This window comes from Mytilus edulis, chromosome 13 (assembly GCF_963676685.1).
Source record: "Mytilus edulis chromosome 13, xbMytEdul2.2, whole genome shotgun sequence".
NCBI classification, from domain to species: Eukaryota; Metazoa; Mollusca; class Bivalvia; order Mytilida; family Mytilidae; genus Mytilus; species Mytilus edulis.
In genome coordinates this window covers 5,804,016-5,826,458 of record NC_092356.1, presented here as the reverse complement: position 1 = coordinate 5,826,458, position 22,443 = coordinate 5,804,016, and the positions used below count along the sequence as shown (strand labels likewise).

The 22,443-nt window shown below is 31.5% G+C and overlaps 1 protein-coding gene across 1 annotated transcript in view; it reads left to right on the top strand.

The window, feature by feature from the left end:
* Positions 1–17,610, top strand: part of LOC139501636 (uncharacterized) — a 108,756-nt gene extending 91,146 nt beyond the window's left edge. The window contains exons 11-14 of the mRNA XM_071290763.1: positions 2,507–2,661; positions 10,575–11,804; positions 13,179–13,233; positions 16,521–17,610. Of these exons, the coding sequence (XP_071146864.1) occupies positions 2,507–2,661; positions 10,575–11,804; positions 13,179–13,233; positions 16,521–17,344 (2,264 nt within the window). The 3' untranslated portion in view covers positions 17,345–17,610. The remainder of the gene's footprint in view (positions 1–2,506; positions 2,662–10,574; positions 11,805–13,178; positions 13,234–16,520) is intronic.
* Positions 17,611–22,443: the final 4,833 nt, after the last annotated feature.

Here is a 22,443-nt window from a genome sequence, read left to right as displayed (position 1 = left end):
AATTGTTTTCAAAACAATTGCTTTATATTTATTATTATTATTATTTTTTTTTTCCGCCAAATTTTGTTCTTGCGATAAATGTTTGTTTCGCAATATGTCGCTTAAATATTTCTCATATGGTATCGTATAGTTTATGCGCTTTTAAATTTTACCCTGCTAAGCCGAACCATTTTCTTTGTAAGAGTTATCTCCCTATTCACTGTTTATCATCTGTGTGCATCTCCTTCGTAACAAAAAAAGATAGCGACAAAATTCTTTTTACAAATTGTTCGTTACATCCTCAGTAATTTTTGGCGCATTTGGATCGAAGCGATTCGATGAAATTTTATAGGAGTTATCTACCTTTACAAAATAAATTTGTTGGTATGTTTAGTTAACTCATAAACCGTTAACCGTATAACCCTGGAATGTTTTTATTTGAGTCCAATGGGTCCCAACTTAGAAAATGAGGTCAAGGTCAAAGGTCAAGGTCAAGTTCTAAATTGTGACTTTTGCTTGTTTTTGCATTTTCTCCGACACTTTGAGAGATACACATAAAAGAACAAGTGCAAAATGTCAGCTTTATTGTAATGAAGATATGTTACACTTAGTCTTATACAATTAAATGGCATCTTATAGGAGTTGGTGCCCCTGAAATGTCTTGATATGAAGTAATTTGATTATAACTTCAATTAAGTTCATTATAAAGACATTTGACCTCATACAAAAGGTTAAGTAACTAATGACCTTGAAAAATGGCTACCGGAAGTGACCTTTAGAAAACCGGAAGTAGCTATTTTTGCAATTTCTTTCACCTAAAAGTACCTAAAATCCATATATTTTGTCATATAGATACATGAACAGATTACTGAAGACTAAAAATGACTTCCAACAAACCGGAAGTGGCCAATTATCTCCCATTCTACATACAAAAGTATATAGAAACTATATATTTTTGGAATCAGTGTGAAAGAAGCTATCATATGAGACCGGATGTGACATTAATTTCACCGGAAGTAGCATATTATCTCCCTTATATCACTCAAAAATATAATTAAACCATCATTTATCGCATCAGTATAAAGAAACTACCTTCTTATCCAAATTACTTTAGTTTGGAAAGACTTTCAATTGTTCTCTGAACAATTGGTTTTTAATTCTAATAAAATATGCTTCTGGGACAATCCATCAGAGTTTTTTTTTTGAGAGAGAGCCCTACTTACATGCCAATGGAGGGATTTGAATCTTGTATAAATGACTCAGGCTAATTTGAGTGGTGGTTTGAGGGGGTACTGACGTTCTGGAAAAGGTCCTGCCTCCCTCTATTCTCTACCCTTCTTTTAGTTTGGCTAAATAAATACTTTCACTTCCATCAATGAATTTATATGCCCCATTGATGAGCATTATGTTTTGATAGTCTATGCGTCCGTTCTTTTGTCTGTCCGTCTGTCCCGCTTCAGGATAATGTTTTTGGTCGAGGTTGTTTTTGATGAAGTTAAAGTCCAATCAACTCGAAGCTTAGTAAATATGTTCCCTATGATATGATCTTTCTAATTTAAATGCCAAATAAGAGATCTAATCCCATTTTTTACGGTCCACTGAACATATAAAATGATAGTGCCAATCACGTTGACATCCATGTACTATGGACACATTATTGTTTCCACATGTTATACTTATTTCAATATATATATATATATACAACTGATATGACCCTTAATTAGTAATCATTTCAAAGAAAACAGTAGACAGAAAACAAAAAAAATCAGTAATTTTATGAAAAAAAAATATCCTCAGCGAAAAACTGCTTATTCATTCGTCTATTTTTACACTAGAGTGGTAGTGTTCATTCACAACAAATATTTTAAGTTATAACATTTTTGTAGTATAATCGTAGTTTACATGTACACACAAAAAAAAATTGTTCTGTCCATGATATTGAGAAACGCTCTCATTGGCTTATTTATTATTCATTTTTGTTATCTATCATACGATTGGTTCTCAATAACATGCACCAACACCGAAAATCTTATGTATGACTTTAAGTCAGTCTGATGTCGGAAACAATATCCGGACATCTTTTTTATGGTTTTTCTCCCAAAATAACTCAATCTGAATAATAAGAATAAATGACAAATGCGACGATGCATGTTACCTAAAGGACACAGAGGTACAAAATGTATGATGATTTATTTATTAGGGAAGGAAGAGAAGCGACACATTTCCTATTCAACAATAATACAATCAAATTTAATATATACTGAACCGCAACAGAAACGTCGTAGTTTTCGAAAACTCAAATTTTCAAATACATTGAATTCTTTTTAAATATATTTTGGTTTAAATAAATTTCCTTTGAATGATGCTTATATTATGTTTAAATCTCTACTGCCTGCAATAATTTACTCGGTCGTCAAGATATTGGTTTCGCTTTGTCCGTGGGACACGCTTCGCTTTCAATTTTCGTCTATCACATAGATGAAATGCGCCACATAAAAAGTTAAGCAATTTGTTTATTTCTTTTCAGAATACATTGACTTTTGGTTTGACAGTATTCATTGTTTAAATACAAGTTCTTCAGATATAAGACCAACTATACCAAAAGGGTATTCAAAACATAGATTATATCCACCAGTCATTGTAGTATGCACTCATATTGATGAGTACAAAACAATTGGAGAGGTACAGTATGAATATTATATCGATAAAGGCATTGTGTAGCTTTCTCAAATATTTGTATATGTCGGAATATAAACATACGTTTCCAAGAAAAGATATGTTAAGAAGATGCGTACCAGGAAAACTAGTGTCTGCGGTGATAATTCTTAAAATAAAAAGTGTTTGGTTAAAACAGTGTCAGTTTTAATGTCGCAATAACTGTTCGATATCATAAGCAAAAAATCTAAGCTACATCTTGCGAAATAAAAAAGCACCGTAAAAAAAAGTGGAAGAAAACAAAGAAATTAAAAACCAATTGTTCAAAGAACATTTGAAAGTCTTCCCACGCAAAAAACACATTTACTTTGATATGAAAATAGACAAAATTTGTTTAAAATGTCATTAACAGCGCCAAAAGGTAGCTTATTGTACACTGATTCAAAACATATATGATTTCTATACAATATTTTTTAATAAGGGAGAAAATGTGTTACTTCTAGGTTGGAAAAATGTTATTTAACTGTTTAATTGACACTGATTCCAAAAATGTATGGTCCTACATGTGTATATACGTTTACATTCCGAAAGCACATGTCATCATCATACTTTGTTTATATATCCGAACTCGATCGTTATGCCCTTGTTTCTAGTGATGTAATAGATTTAAACGAACGTAATCAATGCATCACATGTATATTATAAAGTTAGGGATTTCGTTACCATAAATTACTTCAAAACTTTTACTAAATTCATTTCAAAGATTTGATTAGAAATTTAGCTGTGCCTTATTAAAAACGTTTTTTCAGATTCTAAATTGTACGGCAATATTGTACATAAAGCGCGAAAATCACTATTTGATCCGTGTATACTCATCGAACCTCTAAACATATTTATTAGTAATGGCTTCACAATATTGTAGGTAGATCTTTAAATATAGTTTACATCGGCAGAAACATCGATTTTGTCATCAGCAAATTAAAAATATAAAAATATTAAAAAAAAACTGATATACACATGATACAGTTTATCAAAAAAAAAAAATATCATATGGAACCAAAATACCACATATGTATATGACTACCAACATCATTTAGTCAATAATAAATGTTAACACATGCAGAAGAATATCTCAGGACTGTTTTGAAGAACTTTATGAATGCCTAACTCGAATCCAATCTATTAGAAAAATCAGTTATTACAGAAGAGTGTCTACCTTGCACTGCACTTATACTAGAATTTCTTTTTACGACCCGATATGAACATATCATATATTTTTTGTATATCATGTATATAGAATGATCATATATTCAAATGGATGAAAATCATGTACATTTAACATGCGTGTAAGTGTATAAACAAATATACAACTATGTATATAACAATAAACCAGAGTATATACTGATTTGTATCACTACAATGTAAAATAGTTATTACGGTGACGTAATTACCTGTCATTTTATTTATTCATCGTCCATCCACGAACTTTTCTCAGAAAAAAATATATCTCTGTCATGTCTGTTCACATAGTACATTTACCTCACTTATACATGTAGGTTTATATATGTGATAAATTTGTTGAGAAAAACCCGGCGAAATATAAACTCGATGGTTAATATGTTTGCGTCCATGTGGAGAGCTATTAATAAAGACAGTTGAACCTCAAATAAGACACCACTCGGTACAATAACAGTACACAGTTGAGTAAATCTGACTAGACTATTAAAAAACCCGGTAAAATAATATAAATTCAATTTAAATACAAGATATTAACGAATATTTCAGTGTTTTCCATAGCTACAAAAGATGCGTTGAAAGTTCAGCATAACTGAGATTTTTTTTATTTATAAATCAAAATTGTTAGAACGGAGTACGGTAACTTGTATACTTTTCAAATAGTCACAAAAAGCTTAAAAACAAACAAATGAATTCTAAAAGTGTCCATGTCGTATGAACTAACCCCTAGGCAGTTTTCTACGGGGATAAGTTTGATAAGTGTGTATATTCCCGCTGCGTTTATAGTATATTGACCGTTATTATAAAGTAATGTGATTCTCAAATTGGAGGTAAAACCTTACATGCATGAATGATTTCACAACTAGGTTATAAAATTAAAACGTTGTCATTATGATAATTTCGAAAAGTGTCTAATATTAAAAGATACATTTTTTTACAAATAAATTGAGACACCTTGTTCAATTTATCTAACAGGTGTATGTCCCAGGAACCAGTCCCATGTGAAATTGCAGATATCAAACGGTGGGCTTGGTTTTTTTTCGAAGAGATGCGAGACAAGGGAGTGTCAATTGAGTTATTAATTTACAACATTTACCAGATAAGCGGGGAATCCCAAAATTTTCAGCGGCAGATATTTCAATATGTTTTTTGTTTTTACAATCAGTTTCTATTTATACTAATTTATTAAATGGGTGTGACGGTTATGTCTTTTTTATAACAACCTTTTAAAAAAATTGCACACGATGTAATTGTATTTAAAATATTTAAACCTATCCCGGACTGTCAGATAGAAATTTTGTATCCGTGACTTTTAAGTCTATAAAATGACTACCAATATTTGAAAGTTACGACACTTATGGATTATTCAACTGTTGCTGTATAATGGTTGTAGCAATCATATTTTAACTGTAACAACCTTTTCGACGTTTAAACAGTTTATTTACGACTGTTTCAACATTTTGCGTGTTGGGACAGTTAAATAACTGTAACAACTTTTAAAAGGTTGCAACAGTCGTGACAACATTTTCGGTGTTTTAACAGTGTATTTCTGACTGTTACAACGTTTTTCGAGTTGGGGCAGTTGTAAACCAACTGTTACAACTTGAAATTAGTTGTATCAGTCCTTTAATGTTTGTGACAGCTATTTCTAGCGTTGTTGCAGTCGATTTATGTTGGAGACAAACACTTTAAAAGTTGGGACAGTCACAAAATAACTGAAACAGTAAACTTTTACAACTGTTACAACTTTAACAAAAAGTAAAATCACAAAAATACTGAACTTAGAGGAAGATCAATTGGGAAAGTCCATAATCACATGGCAAAATCAAATAACAAAACGCATCAAAAACTGTCATATTCCTGACTTGGTACAGGCATTTTCAAATGTAGAAAATGGTGGATTAAACCTGGTTCTATAGCGCTAACCCTCTCACTTTAATGACAGTCTCATCAATTTCCGATATTTTTACAATGATGCGTTAAATAAACAGATACAATAAATAAAATAGTCAAAATATGGGTACATCAGTCGTCATCGTTTAACAATTTTAAAAGGAACAATTTAACAGAACACAAAAACATCTACTATCTACGAACACATTTATTGATTTGAGTGTCTGACGTCAGAAAATTTTATACGTCACATAAATTTGTCGTTCAATGTGCGTACAAACAATTTTTAAATTTTTTAAACAATTACAGTCTTAGAACGACTGTTACTGGTATGGACAGTTGTTATTTCGTCCAGTAGTGTGTGTGTGTGTTACATTTTAACGTTGTGTTTCCGTTGTGTCGTTTGTTTTTCTTATACATTTGTATTTGAGTGTGAACTCACATTACTATAAGACGTGTCACGGTACTTTTCTATCCCAAATTCATGAATTTGGTTTTGATGTTATATTTGTTATTCTCATCGGAGTTTGCCTAATGTTTAGTCCGTTTTTGTGTGTGTTGCATTTTAATGTTGTGTCGTTGTTCTCCTCTTATATTTAATGCGTTTCCCTCAGTTTTAGTTTGTTACCCCGATTTTGTTTTTTGTCCATGGATTTACAAGTTTGAACAGCGGTATACTACTGTTGCATTTATTTATATTAGTGTTACTGGTCGTATTCACTACAAACTCCTCAGAGTTTGAATTGACCAGTTTTTGTGCTCGACCAGTAAAATCGAGCACACATTTTACTCGACTAGTCTCGACATTGTCTCGACTGTACTTAACTGTACTTAAGTGTACTCGACTAGGTCTCGACTTTACTTAATTAGTCTGATTCAGTACTTGATGATCTTTGTGTAGTCTGAAATGGTCTTGACCAAGGCTCGACCTGTCTCGACCTGTCTTGACTAGTCTCGACCTGTCTCGACTAGTCTCGACTCAGTCTCAACCAGTCTCGACCTGTCTCGACTAGTCTTGACCTTAAAATTTAGTTTTGACTGGTGTAAATCAGCCCATCTAACTAAATTAAATATTGATCTTACAAAATTCAAGCTTATTAGGTAGTTTGATTTATTGCTGTGAAATGAAAGAATTTAATTTTACAATATGTAAAAAAAAAAAATATTATAGAAAAATTCAGATAGGCATCTTTAATTTTTTTTATAACTTTTTCAAATCAACTTGGATTTTCATCAAACTATGCAGCTATCTTACATATATATCAAGCTGACTGAATCCCATTTCATTTAGTTTTTTGTTGTATTGCTGTAAAATTTAAGAATTAAAGTAATCTTGGTATAAAAAGCTAGGATTTGCAATTCGGACAAAATAGAGATAGTACACTTTAATTTTTTTAATAACTTTTTCAAATCAACCGGGATTTTCATCAAACTATGCAGCTATCTTAAATGTATACTAAGCTTACTAAATCCCAGGTCATTTTGTTTTTTGTTGTATTGTTGTCAAATTTAAGAATTAAATTAATCTAGGTCAAAAAAGCTAGAATTTGCAGTTCGAACAAAATAGAGATAGATATTACACTTTAATTTTTTTTATAACTTTTTAAATTCAACTTGGATTTTATTGAAACTATATAGCTACCTTGGTGATGTATTCTTCTTACTGAATCCCAGGTTGTTATAAAGTGTGTTGTATTGCTGTCAAATTTAAGAATTAATTTAATCTAGGTAAAAAAAAAGCTAGGATTTGCAGTTTTGACAAAATAGAGATGGTATACACTTTAATTTTTTTCATAACTTTTTCAAATCAACTTCGATTTTCATCAAACTCTACAAATATCTTTGCAATATATTGATCTTACTGAATCATAGATTGTTATTTTGTTTGGTGTATTTCTGTCAAATTTAAGAATTTAATTAACCTAGGTCAAAAAGCTACGATATTAGAAATATATCTTTTCTCATAATTTGGAAAAAAGTATATATAGAATATTAAGATAATTCCTTTAATGTTTTATTCCTTTTGATATACACTATATAAATATATCAAAAAGGAATGAAACATTAGAAATTATTAAAATAGTTCTTCTGATTTGTGGTGATTTATAAAGCAATACCTTCTGTTTGGGGCAAACTTATTAAAAAGATCACATCTACCAGAGAGTTTTAAATTCTAAATAACATTTATTCAAAAAGTTATAAAAAAAATTATAGATGCCTATCTGATTTTTTCTATAATAATTCTTTTTTTACATATTGTAAAATTAAATTCTTTCATTGCACAGCAATAAATCAAACTACCTAATAAGCTTGAATTTTGTAAGATCAACTATTTAATTTAGTTAGATGGGCTGATTTACACCAGTCAAAACTAAATTTTAAGGTCAAGACTAGTCGAGACAGGTCGAGACTGGTTGAGACTGAGTCGAGACAGGTCGAGACTAGTCAAGACAGGTCGAGACAGGTCGAGCCTTGGTCAAGACCATTTCAGACTACACAAAGATCATCAAGTACTGAATCAGACTAATTAAGTAAAGTCGAGACCTAGTCGAGTACACTTAAGCACAGTTAAGTACAGTCGACACAATGTCGAGACTAGTCGAGTAAAATGAGTAAAATGTGTGCTCGATTTTACTGGTCGAGCACAAAAACTGGTCAATTCAGACTCTGAGGAGTTTGTAGTGATTGCTGTGTTTAAAATTTAGAACGGAAATAGGGAATGTGTTAAAGAAACAGCAACCAGACCAAAGATCAGAAAGCAGCACAAGGCCATCGATAGATCTTGAAATCCCGCGCCCGGACAATATTTTCAATGTTTATTCCATAGAGCTAGAGGTATAAGGAAAATTGAGATCTCACAAAACATATTGAACCCTGTCGCAATGTTGCGCCTGTCCCAAGTCAAGAACATGTAACATATGTTAGTCATGTATGTTTTTTTATCTTTAATTGTTGGTACATTTGAATGTTTTGGAGTTAAGTGTGGCAACCATTACATTATTGTTGAACTGAAGTTTTTAAAATTTTCAGTTTGTTTGTAATTGGTTCCGAAAAGCATATGTTTCACCTTAAATGACCAATCATTTTGATGACTTGAGAAATAAGTGTATGAATAAACAGAAGATAATAAGGGATAGCATATTTTAAACTTTTAACTATGAGCAACCGATATACTTTTTTTATTTCCATTTTCACCTTATTCTAAAAAAAAACATTGTACCCGAGTAGTTCTATTTAAGAAAACTTGTAAGTATGGTTTTAATAATGTACCACAATTTTATTCCACTAATAGTTCTATTAGTCTCATAGAAATGCATCAAATTTGTTTGTCAAATCTTTCGTGTGTGTAAATAAACTCATCATAGATACCAGGATAAAAATTTCTTATTTACGCCAGACGCGCGTTTCGTCTACAAAAGACTCATCAGTGACGCTCGAATAAAAATAATGTTTAAAAGGCCAACTAAAGTACGAAGTTGAAGAGCATTGAGGACCAAAAAAGTACAGTACATGAACTAGTCATGTTATCTCTCTTCTTTTATTCGCCCCTCAAAAACTAAGAAATGAATGAGAAAGGGAACGACAAGAAATAAAATAAAACCCTCACTTACCGACTGCAAATATGCATTGCTAAACGACGTGTCTCCGAATTTTGTATACAAACATTAATTTGTTTATTTTTTGTGTTTTTGTTGGGAAATGTGTTATGGCTTATTGCTTGTAGTCTAATTGATTATAAAATAGCCTTTCAATACCTTCATTCTCGTCATAATTGTTTAGACTAAAATCATGAAAATACTTCTCTAAAGTTCAGGTCTTCTTATTCATTTCATAAGTGTATCACTGTTTGTGATGTCTGTCGTTGATCGACAATGTTTGTTGTTGTTTTGTGGTTTGTATTTTTTGGGCGTTTCTCTGTTACCAGTGTTACCAATGTTCTTGCTAGTGTTTGTGCTGTATTTCTGTCACGTAGTGTTGTCATTTTAGCTATTTTTATAACATTGTCATATTAGCAGAAGGGTATGTCAGCCGTAAAACCCTGTTTAACCCACCATTTTCGTAACATGTCCTTAACCAAGTCTCAGGAATATGGCAGTTTTAAATTTTCGTTTCTATGTATGTTGGCGTTTTCCTCATTCAGTTGATGTGTTTCCCTCTGTTTGAGTTTGTAATTCGGATTTGTTTTCTCGTAATCGATTTACGAATTTTGATCTACTAATGCCTTTAATTATGTTAAAAAGGTGTATGTTACTTACCAATATTTGTTTTTTTGTTTTTAACAACCTTTTATTTAAAAAGAGGAATAATCAACACAAACCATATACGACAAGAAATACAAATAAACATTTGTAAATTACAACGTGTATGCCGTCACGTACATCAATATAATATGTAGTATGAAAACGAGTATGTTCATTTACGTCTGCTTGAACAGTATGTTGTATTATATTTGTTCACTAGTTTAAGTATTTGGAGTTTAAAAAAAAGGAATATAAATCAAAACGCTAAAACAAAACCATTAACGATATAACAAAAATTACGATATGATTTGCATAAACTTATATATTTTCGCGTCTTCAAGTCGATTAGCGTGTATTGCATGTTATTAATTGGTGTCATGTGTGTTTGTTAGATTTAACTTGTACACGAACAAAGATATAAAGATTTTAAATTCCATGTTGCAAAAGAATTTTGTTTTAAGACGTTTAGAACACTTAAATATCACAGTAATAGTTTGTGCATAGTTATAAAATGTATAAAGGTTTATTTGTTTGACAAAAGTATTTCATTTTCAGTTGTTTTTTTTTCAGTTTGAAAAGAGGAAAACAGAATACATCGAAAGATTTGAAGAAATTTTTGGAGGTCAAGATAAAGCTAATCACAATAGAGGCATACATTTTATTTCTAACACAGAATTTCTTGAACGCGACTGTAAAAAATTGAAAGACAAAATTTATGAAGTTGCAAATGAGACGATGTTTTTCGAGGAAAAGCTTCCCACGCAGTGGATTCAACTAGAAAATGCGTTAAGCGTGTTGAAACACGAATCGAAACAGAATATTTTGTCATTCCAGAATTTTGTGGAATTATCCCAAATAACTTTCATCGAAGAAGAAGAACTTCTTCCTTTCCTTACTTACCAACATAAAATTGGGAACATTATTTTTTTCGAGGAAATTAAGGAGTACATCATTTTACAGCCAGAGTGGTTGGTTAAATGTTTCAGGTGCCTAGTATGTGATGACCATGAATTCAAACGAAATCATGCAATAGTAAACTCCACTGACTGGCAACATCTGAAAAATACAGGACAGTTATCAGATGACATAATTGATAGGCTTTTTGAAAAAGAACTTGACTTAGAGTTTGGAAAATATAAAAATCATATACTTCATGTAATGGAAAAATTTGATATTTTAGTAAAACCCAAGTTTACAGATACCAAGGACGATTCTAGTCTAATACCAAATTCATACTATATGCCATGTATGATTAAACAGCAATCGACTTCTCTCGATATTATTAAGAAAATCTTTGAAGGTGAAAGGAGTAGTTTTAGATTTTCACCATGGTTGATACTTGAATTTAAATTTCTCCCCCTGGCTTATTTCAATCACATTCTATTCTATTATATCACAAGATATACAGTCTGTGAGAAAGCGGGGAAGAAAACGTTATATAGAGGAAAGACATTGGTCAATTTAGATAAAACTGGTCTTAGAAAGTTATGTATATGTTTCTCAAAGAATGCCATAGCCTTACAAATATGGAAATTAACTGATGTGGAGGATTACACATCTAGCACCATTTTAGTAGAGCTATGTAGAAAGATAAAAGAGTTAAAGAAAAAATTAAGACAGAGCATATCTTACCATATAAAAGCAAAATGTAGCAATGGTGACTATTCTAACAAAGAAGGCAGAATGACTTATAAAGAACTAGGTGACATGTGTGAAAATGAACACTACTTGTGTCCTGAACATAATGAAATGCATAGTAAGGACGACGTAGAGAAAACCTGGTTACAACATGCTGACATAGTAAGTAGGATTTGTTGTTTGAGTATTCGATTTTGTTTTGGTATTGTATTGCCTTGTGTGTATGTTCGTAAAATGATGTTGCTTTTATTTGACTTACGTAATGGAGAATGAATTTAAATGTAAATGAAGACCTCTATCAGTATTATCAAATAATATGATATGGAATATAAAGAAATATAATAGGTTTTGATCATATCCTCTCTTTCGCATTATTTGAAAACATGTAAACTAATATAGCTTATCCATGTTATCTGTTACATGTTTAATGGCACATCAAACTTGTTAAATATTAGTGTTTTAAATTAATTCTAAACAAAATTTTACTTCTATGTTGATAGTGTAACCATCCAATCTCACTGTTGTTTTTTTTTCTTCTTCTGCGTTTCATTTGTTTTCATTAATTTGCTTTTCACTTTATCGTTAAAACCTAACTCTTTATCATCAGATAATGGTTTTCAAAGTAATTTGACTACTCTTAAAACACACTTTGATTAATCGTATTATTAATTGTTGATATTCACCATACATGCCAAAGGTGCCGTTTGTTATCTTTTTTTCTCCATTCGTCGAAGTAACAGCACAAAAAAACTAAAGATAACTACGAACATGTTTTATGTAATTTTCTTTTGGTAGTTAGCTTTATAAGTGATAATTACTATCACATTGGTGTGATATTCAATCTTGAAAAAACAAAGGCACGAGCTAACGAATAGACGATAGCACCACATGGTAGTAACTTATGAATATGTATTATAACGATCGTATATATTATTAGATGTATATACTCCATTTATGCGATGAGAAAAGCTCACTCGGCATTTTTGTGCCATATGTGTTAAATACATATTATAGTTCAACAAAAGAAAACCGAAATGTCATAAAGACAGTTTATGGACAATGTATTTGAGCAAAAAGGAAATACTAGAATACAGATAGGACCATAGCACTATGACAGGTTGTATAAATACCTAGCAAAGCCAAAAGTATATACCAAAAACTTACTGAACAGTACAGGTTTAAAAAATAAACAACGTCAAATAAAGAGAACACTGTAACACGTTATCAAGATGATGAACAATACCAATACATAGCATCTATGCTTCAAGGCCATGATGTTTTATTTGTGAAGTTGATACGGAATTTTTATCAACGAAGTCTTAGTATCTTCTGATAAACCTTTTTAGGAAAAGAAGATCCATTCTTTGACATGACGATGATTCATCAACTTTGATTCATCGAGATCGCTTGTCAATGATAATATTTGTATATTATTTGAAATTAAAGAGGACAATGTAGTTGCCTCATGTAAGTTATCGTTTAATTGTTCATATTTTCGTGTGTTGCATTCAATAAAATTACTCATTTCTTTTCCAGGTAATTGCGAAATTAAATAAAGAGCAGGCTGAAAATAATCCACGGAATATTGTTGGTAATTGAATACATTATATAATAGTTCATTGAAATTAAGAATCATTCACATTTAGAAAAGTACCTCCACTTTGTTACACATTTTCTATTTTGTCTCTCCATATTTATACAGAATTGTACATAATCAAATGTACCCCCGTTTGTCACTGATTCTTTATAGCCTGCTAAAAATGTTTATCTTGGTTTAAGCCTAGGACATATTCATTTATATTCAATATTCAATAACATCAACCTTCGGTAAATTAATAAAGCTATATATTGTTTTGATATAAACATTACGATAAAAGAAACAAAAAGTTCTTTAAAAAACAATACAAAGTAAATGCCATATGTGTTTTTACCATACTTTAAGGAGGAGACATGCCCTACGAAATGTTGATATAAAAATAACTACGCTAGTGACAGAGTTAGAAAACCAGTGTATAGCCTGCAGAAATTGATTAACTGAAACGAATCATTAGGTTTCTGGATATTCTTTAACACTCAAAAGATAAAATATCCATGACGATGATTTAATCCCGTCCAGATCAGTAAAATTGGCATAATCTTTATTAAAAATATTGTATTTAATGTCTTATAAATGTATTCCATTATATGCACATCATATGAGAATTATAAAGCGATGTCCATTGTGCATTTTTCATACAATAACAATCTGTCTCACTTAAAACAGAAGCCCGAGATACTGCAAAATAATTACGGTATTTAATTAAGGGGTTCGCGGGTCTAAATCATTTATATAGGATTTCATAATATTTTTCTATAAACACATGATAAATGAACTTAGTTAATAGAAAAATAAATAAAAAAGTGGGGTCACCGTTCATTTGCGCTCACAATCTGCTTTCGAAAGAAGCATACATTTTTGTAAAGGTGTTTTTTTTTCTGTTGAAGTAATAGTAGAAATAAAAAAAGAAATTTATAACAGAAATCGCTAAAATTTTACAATAATTTAGTTTAAGTACAGCTTATATGGAAATTATATTAAAAAAGATATGTCACCGATGAGTTGGAAAAGATATTTCAATTTTAGAGCCAAAAAATGGTATCTTTCCACCAAAGGGAGATAATTTGGAACGTTTTCAATGATGTATACATTTTGAAAGTCATCTGGGGCCAACACGAATTGATTGTTTTGAATGATTTTTGTACCATATGAAAGTAACAACTACATGTACAAAAGGAAATAAATAAAATTTGTAATGAAAAACAAATGTTTGATTTTTTTCTGAAATTTTTATACCCTCGAGCCTCCTTAGTACGAGCAAAAACTATAGTACAAGATTGCAAACAATGGAATACATTTGGGTGATGTCATGAGCTTCAAAACGGTAAGCAGATCCTTAACAGGTTTTTAAAACCGAAGAGAACATGACCCTCACTTACCAAGATATCAGATTTACAATTTCGACTGATCGGGGCTGCGTAATTAAACATCACACTCAGCCTTTTATAAGGGTGCAACTCCATGGACACATTGGTGTAGGGGTAAATCTATAAAAAATGTCTTGATACCCTACACGATCTGACGTAGATGCATATTGATACATCCCAAAGCGCCACCTGAAGCGTCTTGAGGTGATACCTCACCCCTCAGATTGAGACATTTGTACCGCTTTCTCAATCCTAGTAAAGAAGCTCCTTCCTTGGAAAACTTACTCCATGTCAGGTGTTTTCGTTACCGGAAGACACGTAGTATGATATTCATAATTAAAATAATTTACTTTCCCCTTCATCAAACATAGTTTTAGAATATTCACAGACACAAGAAGTTGGGACACCACCAACCTTAGAGAAAGCCTTTTGAAATGTTATCTAGAAGTATCAGTTGTTTTATTTCAAAAGTGATGTACAACAAACAGAATACTCTCTTTAGCATGTATGTTAATCAATATTCAGTACCGAATTCAAGGTCTTAACACGTTCCGAGTTATACCCTTTATAACGTCATATGAATGCGGGGGCTTCATCTGTGTTCCATGGTGGTATTCTCCATTTATTTACATCTTAATTTGATTATTAGAGAAAACAGCATAAATATAGATATCTAATCGAAAAAAGAACATTAATGGCCTGTTTACATGTACAGTGGTTGTCGTTTTTTTTTATGTAGTTCATAAGTGTTTCCCGTTTGTCGTTTTTTTATATAAAGATTAGACTGTTGGTTGTCCTGTCAGAATGGTTTAAATTAGTCATTGAAACTCGCTCTTCGGCGTGAGTCGAGGCTCCGTGTTGAAGGTCGTTCTTTGACCGATAATGGTTTACTTTTCCATAGTTTGACTTGAATGGAGAGTTGTGTCATTGTCACTCATACCCCATCTTTTTATATCATTATGTTTACAATCTTGTAAATTGCACGTTCCAGCAGCAAGTCTGAGTATTCCTTCGTAAAGAAAGAGCCCCCCCCCCCAAGGGTGTCTAGGGAATATATTTGTTTGTCACATCAGATGTCTTCCGATTGGCAGTAAAACCCTTGACTAAGCAGAGCGTTCATTTAAATGTGTGGGATGCACAAGAACACAGCCACGTCCGGTCAGAATGGGGACATTACATCTAAGACTCGTGTTAATAGTGCAATGCTCTCTGCTCTGCGAAGGGTTCGTATATGACATTTTACCAGGTATCTCTGTCCCTATCCAGTTAACCCTCGTTTGTCAGTGGCAGTCTATATTTCACTGACCTTAATCTTGCACGGCCTCCCTTACATAACCTACCTACCAATGTAGTATGTATTGTTAATTTGTTTTCTCGTTCTGAACATTCACGAATTATTTGTCACTGGACGTTAAACAACCAACAAACACTCGTAAAGAAAAGTCCACCCTTTTCTGTCCATTTTTCTGTCCGTGGTTAAGGTTTAGGACAAAGGAATAATATTGACATTTTTTTTGGCTCATGATTTAAAATTGGAAGGCCAAAAAAATCCAAACATATAGCATTCCACTGCATTGGTATGTCCAGTACAAGACAACATGTATGCTCTACACATATATGTTTTTCTATCACTGTCATTTATAAACTTTTTCAATTTTCCTTTTACTATATACATATGATGTCATTGAATTATGCTAAGCTTCATGTGTCAATAGTGAAAATAACACTTAATTAAATTGTTTACATCTGAGAGAAAATTTGAGGTCTTGAACAAATCAATATTACGTTCAGAAAAAGTGTGCAAAACAAGAAATTTTACAACATTCAATTCCTTTAAGCGATAAACTAAATTATAGATTAAGCAATCGCTTGTATTAATAATCAATTCGATACTTCATTATTTATTTTTTTTAGAAAATGAAACAAGCAAAGAAGAAACATTCACCCATGATCAAGCATCCGTCAAAACCAACCTTCCTGTTTCTGTCACTTTACGTAAACAGATAAATATAAAGATGTCAGAGAATGAAAGTCAGATCATTAATAGTTGTATAAAAACAGGCAATACATTAGTGTTTACTAGCTCTTACAATGACCGACTTATTATTTGTAATTCAGACGGTACTGATATCCATCACATTCCTGTGTCCTATGAACCATGGTATATAACAGAGATAGATAGTAACACTGTAGCAGTATCCTGTGATGACTGTATCATACTGATAATAAATATATCTACACGTTCTATCACCAGTACACTCAAAACCAGTGGTTACTGCCGCGGAATATCATATAATGATAATAACCTGTACGTTGTTATTGATAGGAGTATAATACAAGTGATGGACCTGACAGTTAAAGTAAGACGTACTATACCGGCACCTTCAGACGGTATCTACGACATTACAGTAGACAGAGACAGGTTGGTCTGTATAGACGTTACATCATTATACTGCTGCTCGTTAGATGGAAAGTTAATGTGGAAGTTTAAAAATGATAAATTTCAATTTTTAACTCGTGTAACAACAGATAATGATAAGAATGTCTATGTGACTAATGAGAAGACACACACTGTATTAGTTGTATCTCATGATGGAAAACATCATAGAGAACTTCTTACTAAATCAGATGGAATGAATTGGCCGCGTGGAATTTATTATGACAAAAAAGAAAGTATTCTTCTTGTTTGTAATTATTTTAACGGAAATGCTTTTTTTTTACGTCAAATATCAACATAAATAAACATGAATAATTCCTTCAGACAATGAGTGTATTCGAACTCGGATCTGTTTGTGCATGTAGTCATTCAAAATAAAAAATTTTATCAAATTTTGTTTTCTTTACTATCAATCTAACTTAAATGGATTTTATTTTATGTACAGAAAGACTTTGTTATGTACATGTTTTTTGGTAAATAAACACTTTTATTTCATGTATGACAAGAGGGTAACTTGATATGGAAAGTTTGTGAAATGTTACAAAGATGTATTGTTTTATTGGTTAACAACACAAACCAATATTAAAAATATATTTTATGATATCTTTTTAAACCATAATTTTTTTTTAAGATAATACTTAATATAAGTCATATGTATGTCATCATTAATTTGTGTTATTCGAAACACATATTCTATATAATGGTTGTAAGCAAATTCGGAAATAAATTACACATCGTAGTGTGTCGTTGGGTTGCTGTATTTTTGGTGACAACAAATCAGATTTATTAAAATTTAGAGAAATATTACAAAGATCTTATGTTGTTTGATTTACTTCCACTTACTGTTTTAGTGAAACCACTACTCAAGAAATACTTCATCATATCTTTGAAAACTTAAAAAAAAAATGAATTTTAGTCATATGTGTCTCCTTATTAAGTTGTAGGATGTGTAGTTTGTAAATTAAAATCAGAGCAAATTTTTAGCTCACCTTGCCCAAAATGGTTCATTATGTTAAGATCTATCTGCCCTGAAATTATCAGACCAATCAGGCAACCCGTTGTTGGGTTGCTACCCCTGAATTGGTAATTTTTAGAAAATTTTGCAGCTTTTGGTTATTATCTTCAATATTATTATAAACAAAGATAAACTGTAAACAGCAATAATGTACAGCAAATTAAGATCTACAAATAAGTCAACATGGCCAACATGGTCAATTGCCCTCTTAAGGAGTTTTTTGCCCTTTATAGTCAATTTTAATCAATTTTCATAAATTTTGTAAATTAAAAACAAAATATTTCCCTGTTACTTTTGGGCAAAGTTCATTCAAGATAGAGCTTATTGTAATCAGCAAAACATGTTCAGTAAAGTAAGATCTACAAACACATCACCATCACAGATAAACTGTAAACAGCAATAATGTTCAGCAAAGTAAGATTTACAAATAAGTCAATGTGATCGAAATGATCAGCTGACCCCTTTAGGAGTTATTGCCCTTTTTAGTCCATTTTTAACCATTTTTCGTAAATCTTAGTTATCTTTTACAAAAATCTTCTCCTCTGAAACTACTGGGACAAATTAATCCAAACTTGACCACAATCATCATTGGGGTATGTAGTTTAAAAAATGTGTGGCGTGACCCGGCCAACCAACCAAAAATAGAACATAGGGTTAAAATGCAGTTTTTGGCTTATAAATCAAAAACCAAAGCATTTAGAGCAAATCTGACATGGGGTAAAATTGTTCATCAGGTCAAAATCTATCTGCCCTGTCAGATGAATCGGACATTCCGTTGTTGGGTTGCTGCCCCTGAATTGATAATTTTGAGGAAATTTTGCTGTTTTTGGTTATTATCTTGAATATTATTATAGATAGAGATAAACTGTAAACAACAATAATGTTCAGCAAAATAAAATCTACAAATAAGTCAACATGACCAAAATGGTCAGTTGATGACCACTTTAGGAGTTATTGCCATTTATAGTCAATTTTAAACCATTTTTCGTAAATCTTAGTAATCTTTTAGAAAAATCTTCTCCTCTGAAACTACTGGGCCAAATTTAACTAAACTTGGCCATAATCATCATTGGGGTATATAGTTTAAAAAATGTGTCCGGTGACTCGGCCAACCAACCAAGATGGCCGCCATGGCTAAAATTAGAACATAGGGGTAAAATACAGTTTTTGGCTTATAACTCAAAAACCAAAGCATTTAGAGCAAAGCTGACAGGGTAAAATTGTTAATCAGGTCAAGATCTATCTGCCCTGAAATTTTCAGATGAATCGGACATTCCGTTGTTGGGTTACTGCCCCTGAAATGGTAATTTTAAGGAAATTTTGCTGTTTTTGGTTATCTTGAATATTATTATAGATAGAGATAAACTGTAAACAGCAATAATGTTCAGCAAAGTAAGATCTACAAATAAGTTAACATGACCAAAATGGTCAACTGACCACTTTAGGAGTTATTGCCCTTTATAGTCAATTTTTAACCATTTTTCGTAAATCTTAGTAATCTTTTAGAAAAATCTTCTCCTGAAACTACTGGGCTAAATTTAACCAAACTTAGCCATAATTGGGGTATCTAGTTAAAAAAATGTGTCCGGTAACTCGGCCAACAAACCAAGATGGCTGCCATGGCTGAAAATAGAACATGGGAGTAAAATGCAGTTTTTGGCTTATAACTCAAAAACCAAAGCATTAAGAGCAAATCTGACAGGAAGTAAAATTGTTGATCAGGTCACGATCTATCTGCCTTGGAATTTTCAGATGAATCGGATAATCGGTTGTTAGGTTGCTGCCCCTGAATTGGTAATTTTGAGGAAATTTTGCTGTTTTTTTTGTTATCTTGAATATTATTATAGATAGAGATAAACTGTTAACAACAATAATGTACAGCAAAGTAAGAACTAAAAATAAGTCACTATGACCAAAATAGTCAATTGACCCCCTAAGGAGTTAGTGCCCTTCATAGTCAATTTTTAACAATTTTCTTAAAATTTGAATATTTTCAATAACATTTTCCACAGAAAGTACTGTTATAGATAGAGATAATTGTAAGCAGCAAGAATGTTTAGTAAAGTAAGATCTACAAACACATCACCATGACCAAAACACAATTTTGTCATGAATCCATCTGTGTCCATTGTTTAATATTCACATAGACCAAGGTGAGCGACACAGGCTCTTTAGAGTCTCTAGTTTATTCGTTATACTGTTTGTCCATTATTTTCTATTTGTTATACTGTTTGTCAGTTATTTTCTATTCGTTCTACTATTTGTCCATTATTTTCTATTTGCTATACTGTTTGTCCATTATTTTATATTCGTTATACTGTTTGCCATTATTGTCTATTCGTTATACTGTTTGTCCATCATTTTTTTTTTGTCATACTGTTTGTCCATTATTCTCTATTCGTTATACTGTTTGTCTATCCTTTTCTATTCGTTATACTGTTGTCCACTATTTTCTATTCGTTATACTGTTTGTCCATTATTTTCTATTCGTTATACTGTTTGTCCACTATTTTCTATTCGTTATACTATTTGTCCACCATTTTCCATTCGTTATACTGTTTGTCCATTATTTTCTATTCGTTATACTGTTGTTCACTATTTTCTATTCGTTATACTGTTTGTCAATTATTTTCTATTCGTTATACTGTTTGTCCACTATTTTCTATTCGTTATACTGTTTGTCCACCATTTTCTATTCGTTATACTGTTTGTCCATCATTTTCTATTCGTCATACTGTGTTTCCACTATTTTCTACTCGTTATACTATTTGTCCATTATTTTCTATTCGTTATACTGTTGTCCATCATTTTCGTTTCGTTATACTTTTTGTCCACCATTTTCTATTCGTTATACTGTTTGTCTAATTATTTTCTATTCGTTATATTGTTTGTCAATTATTTTCTATTTGTTATACTGTTTGTCCATCATTTTCGTTTCGTTAAACTGTTTGTCGATTATTTTCTATTCGTTATACTAGTTGTCCATCATTTTCTATTCGTTATACTGTTTGTCCATCCTTTTCGTTTTGTTAAACTGTTTGTCCAATACAATTACATGACTTCATTAAACAAGTAAATTCAATCTTGACAAATTGATTTGAATGTAAATATCCTCAGGTTAGTCGAAACCTAGTAAAGACAATTAAACTCTCTTTCATATATTGTGTAAAACTACATTAAAGAAAACTCAACAAAAACTTAAAATATTTTTGAAAGTAATACATAGAGTACAAGTTGTTTTCATAATAAAATTGAGAATGGAAATGGGGAATGTGTCAAAGAGACAACAACCCAACCAAATAAAAAACAACAGCAGAGGGTCACCAACAGGTCATAATGTATGTTATTGTTTTGAAATTCAAATCAACGTGAAAATCATGATTGTTTGAATAAATGCAAACGAAAAAGTCTTTAAAGAAACATGCAAAACCTGAGAGAATCGCAAGAACTTCATATGCGTTGACAGACAAGCGCCATTTTCAAAACAAACAAACATACCCACCATGCTAATAAACAATCACTTACATTGTCACAATTGCGTAGATCACAACCTGTAGATATACAGTACAGACAATCCCTATGATATCTCAAAAGACCACGCAGCATAACTGTTGAAAGCAATTATTGATTATATATGAATTACGATCATTATAATCACATATCTTAATCAATAATTGTTATTGTAGGATCACATTATCATCTGTGTAAGATCTGATATGTGATCGTACACAAGAATAATTTAAAATTGGTACATGTAGTGTTTTGTTGATATTGATTAAGAAAGAATAAAACATGTTAAGTTTCTTAATGCATTAAAACATGCAAGACGTATACATACAGATCAATACAATTCTTCAAATCGACTTAATGAAAACAGCACCATTCACTGCTTCTTTTGTTAATAGGATATAAGTTAATACTATCATGGGAAATAGTTTTAACTGTGTATTATTAAACCGGTTATGTTCGTCATACTTCGCAAACATTAGAAATGTATAAACATATATAGCGTCTATTCACAATCAGTCTTTGTCATGTTTTCAAATACATTAAATATGTAGATTGTTGGAACAGATACCAACGGACCCATCAGTGATGCTCATATCAAAATATCTATAAAGCCAAACAAGTACAAAGTCAAAGAGCATTGAGGATTCATAATTCCAAAAAGTTGTGCCAAACATGGCTAAGGTAATCTTTGCCTGGGATAAGAAAATCCTTAGTTTTTAAAAAAAATCAAAATTTTGTAAACAGGAAATTTATAAAAATGACCACATTATTGATATTCATGTCAACACCGAAGTGTTGACTACTGGGCTGTTGATAACCTCGGGGACGAAACGTCCCCCAGCAGTGGCATCGACCAATGAGTTTTAGCTTAAAGT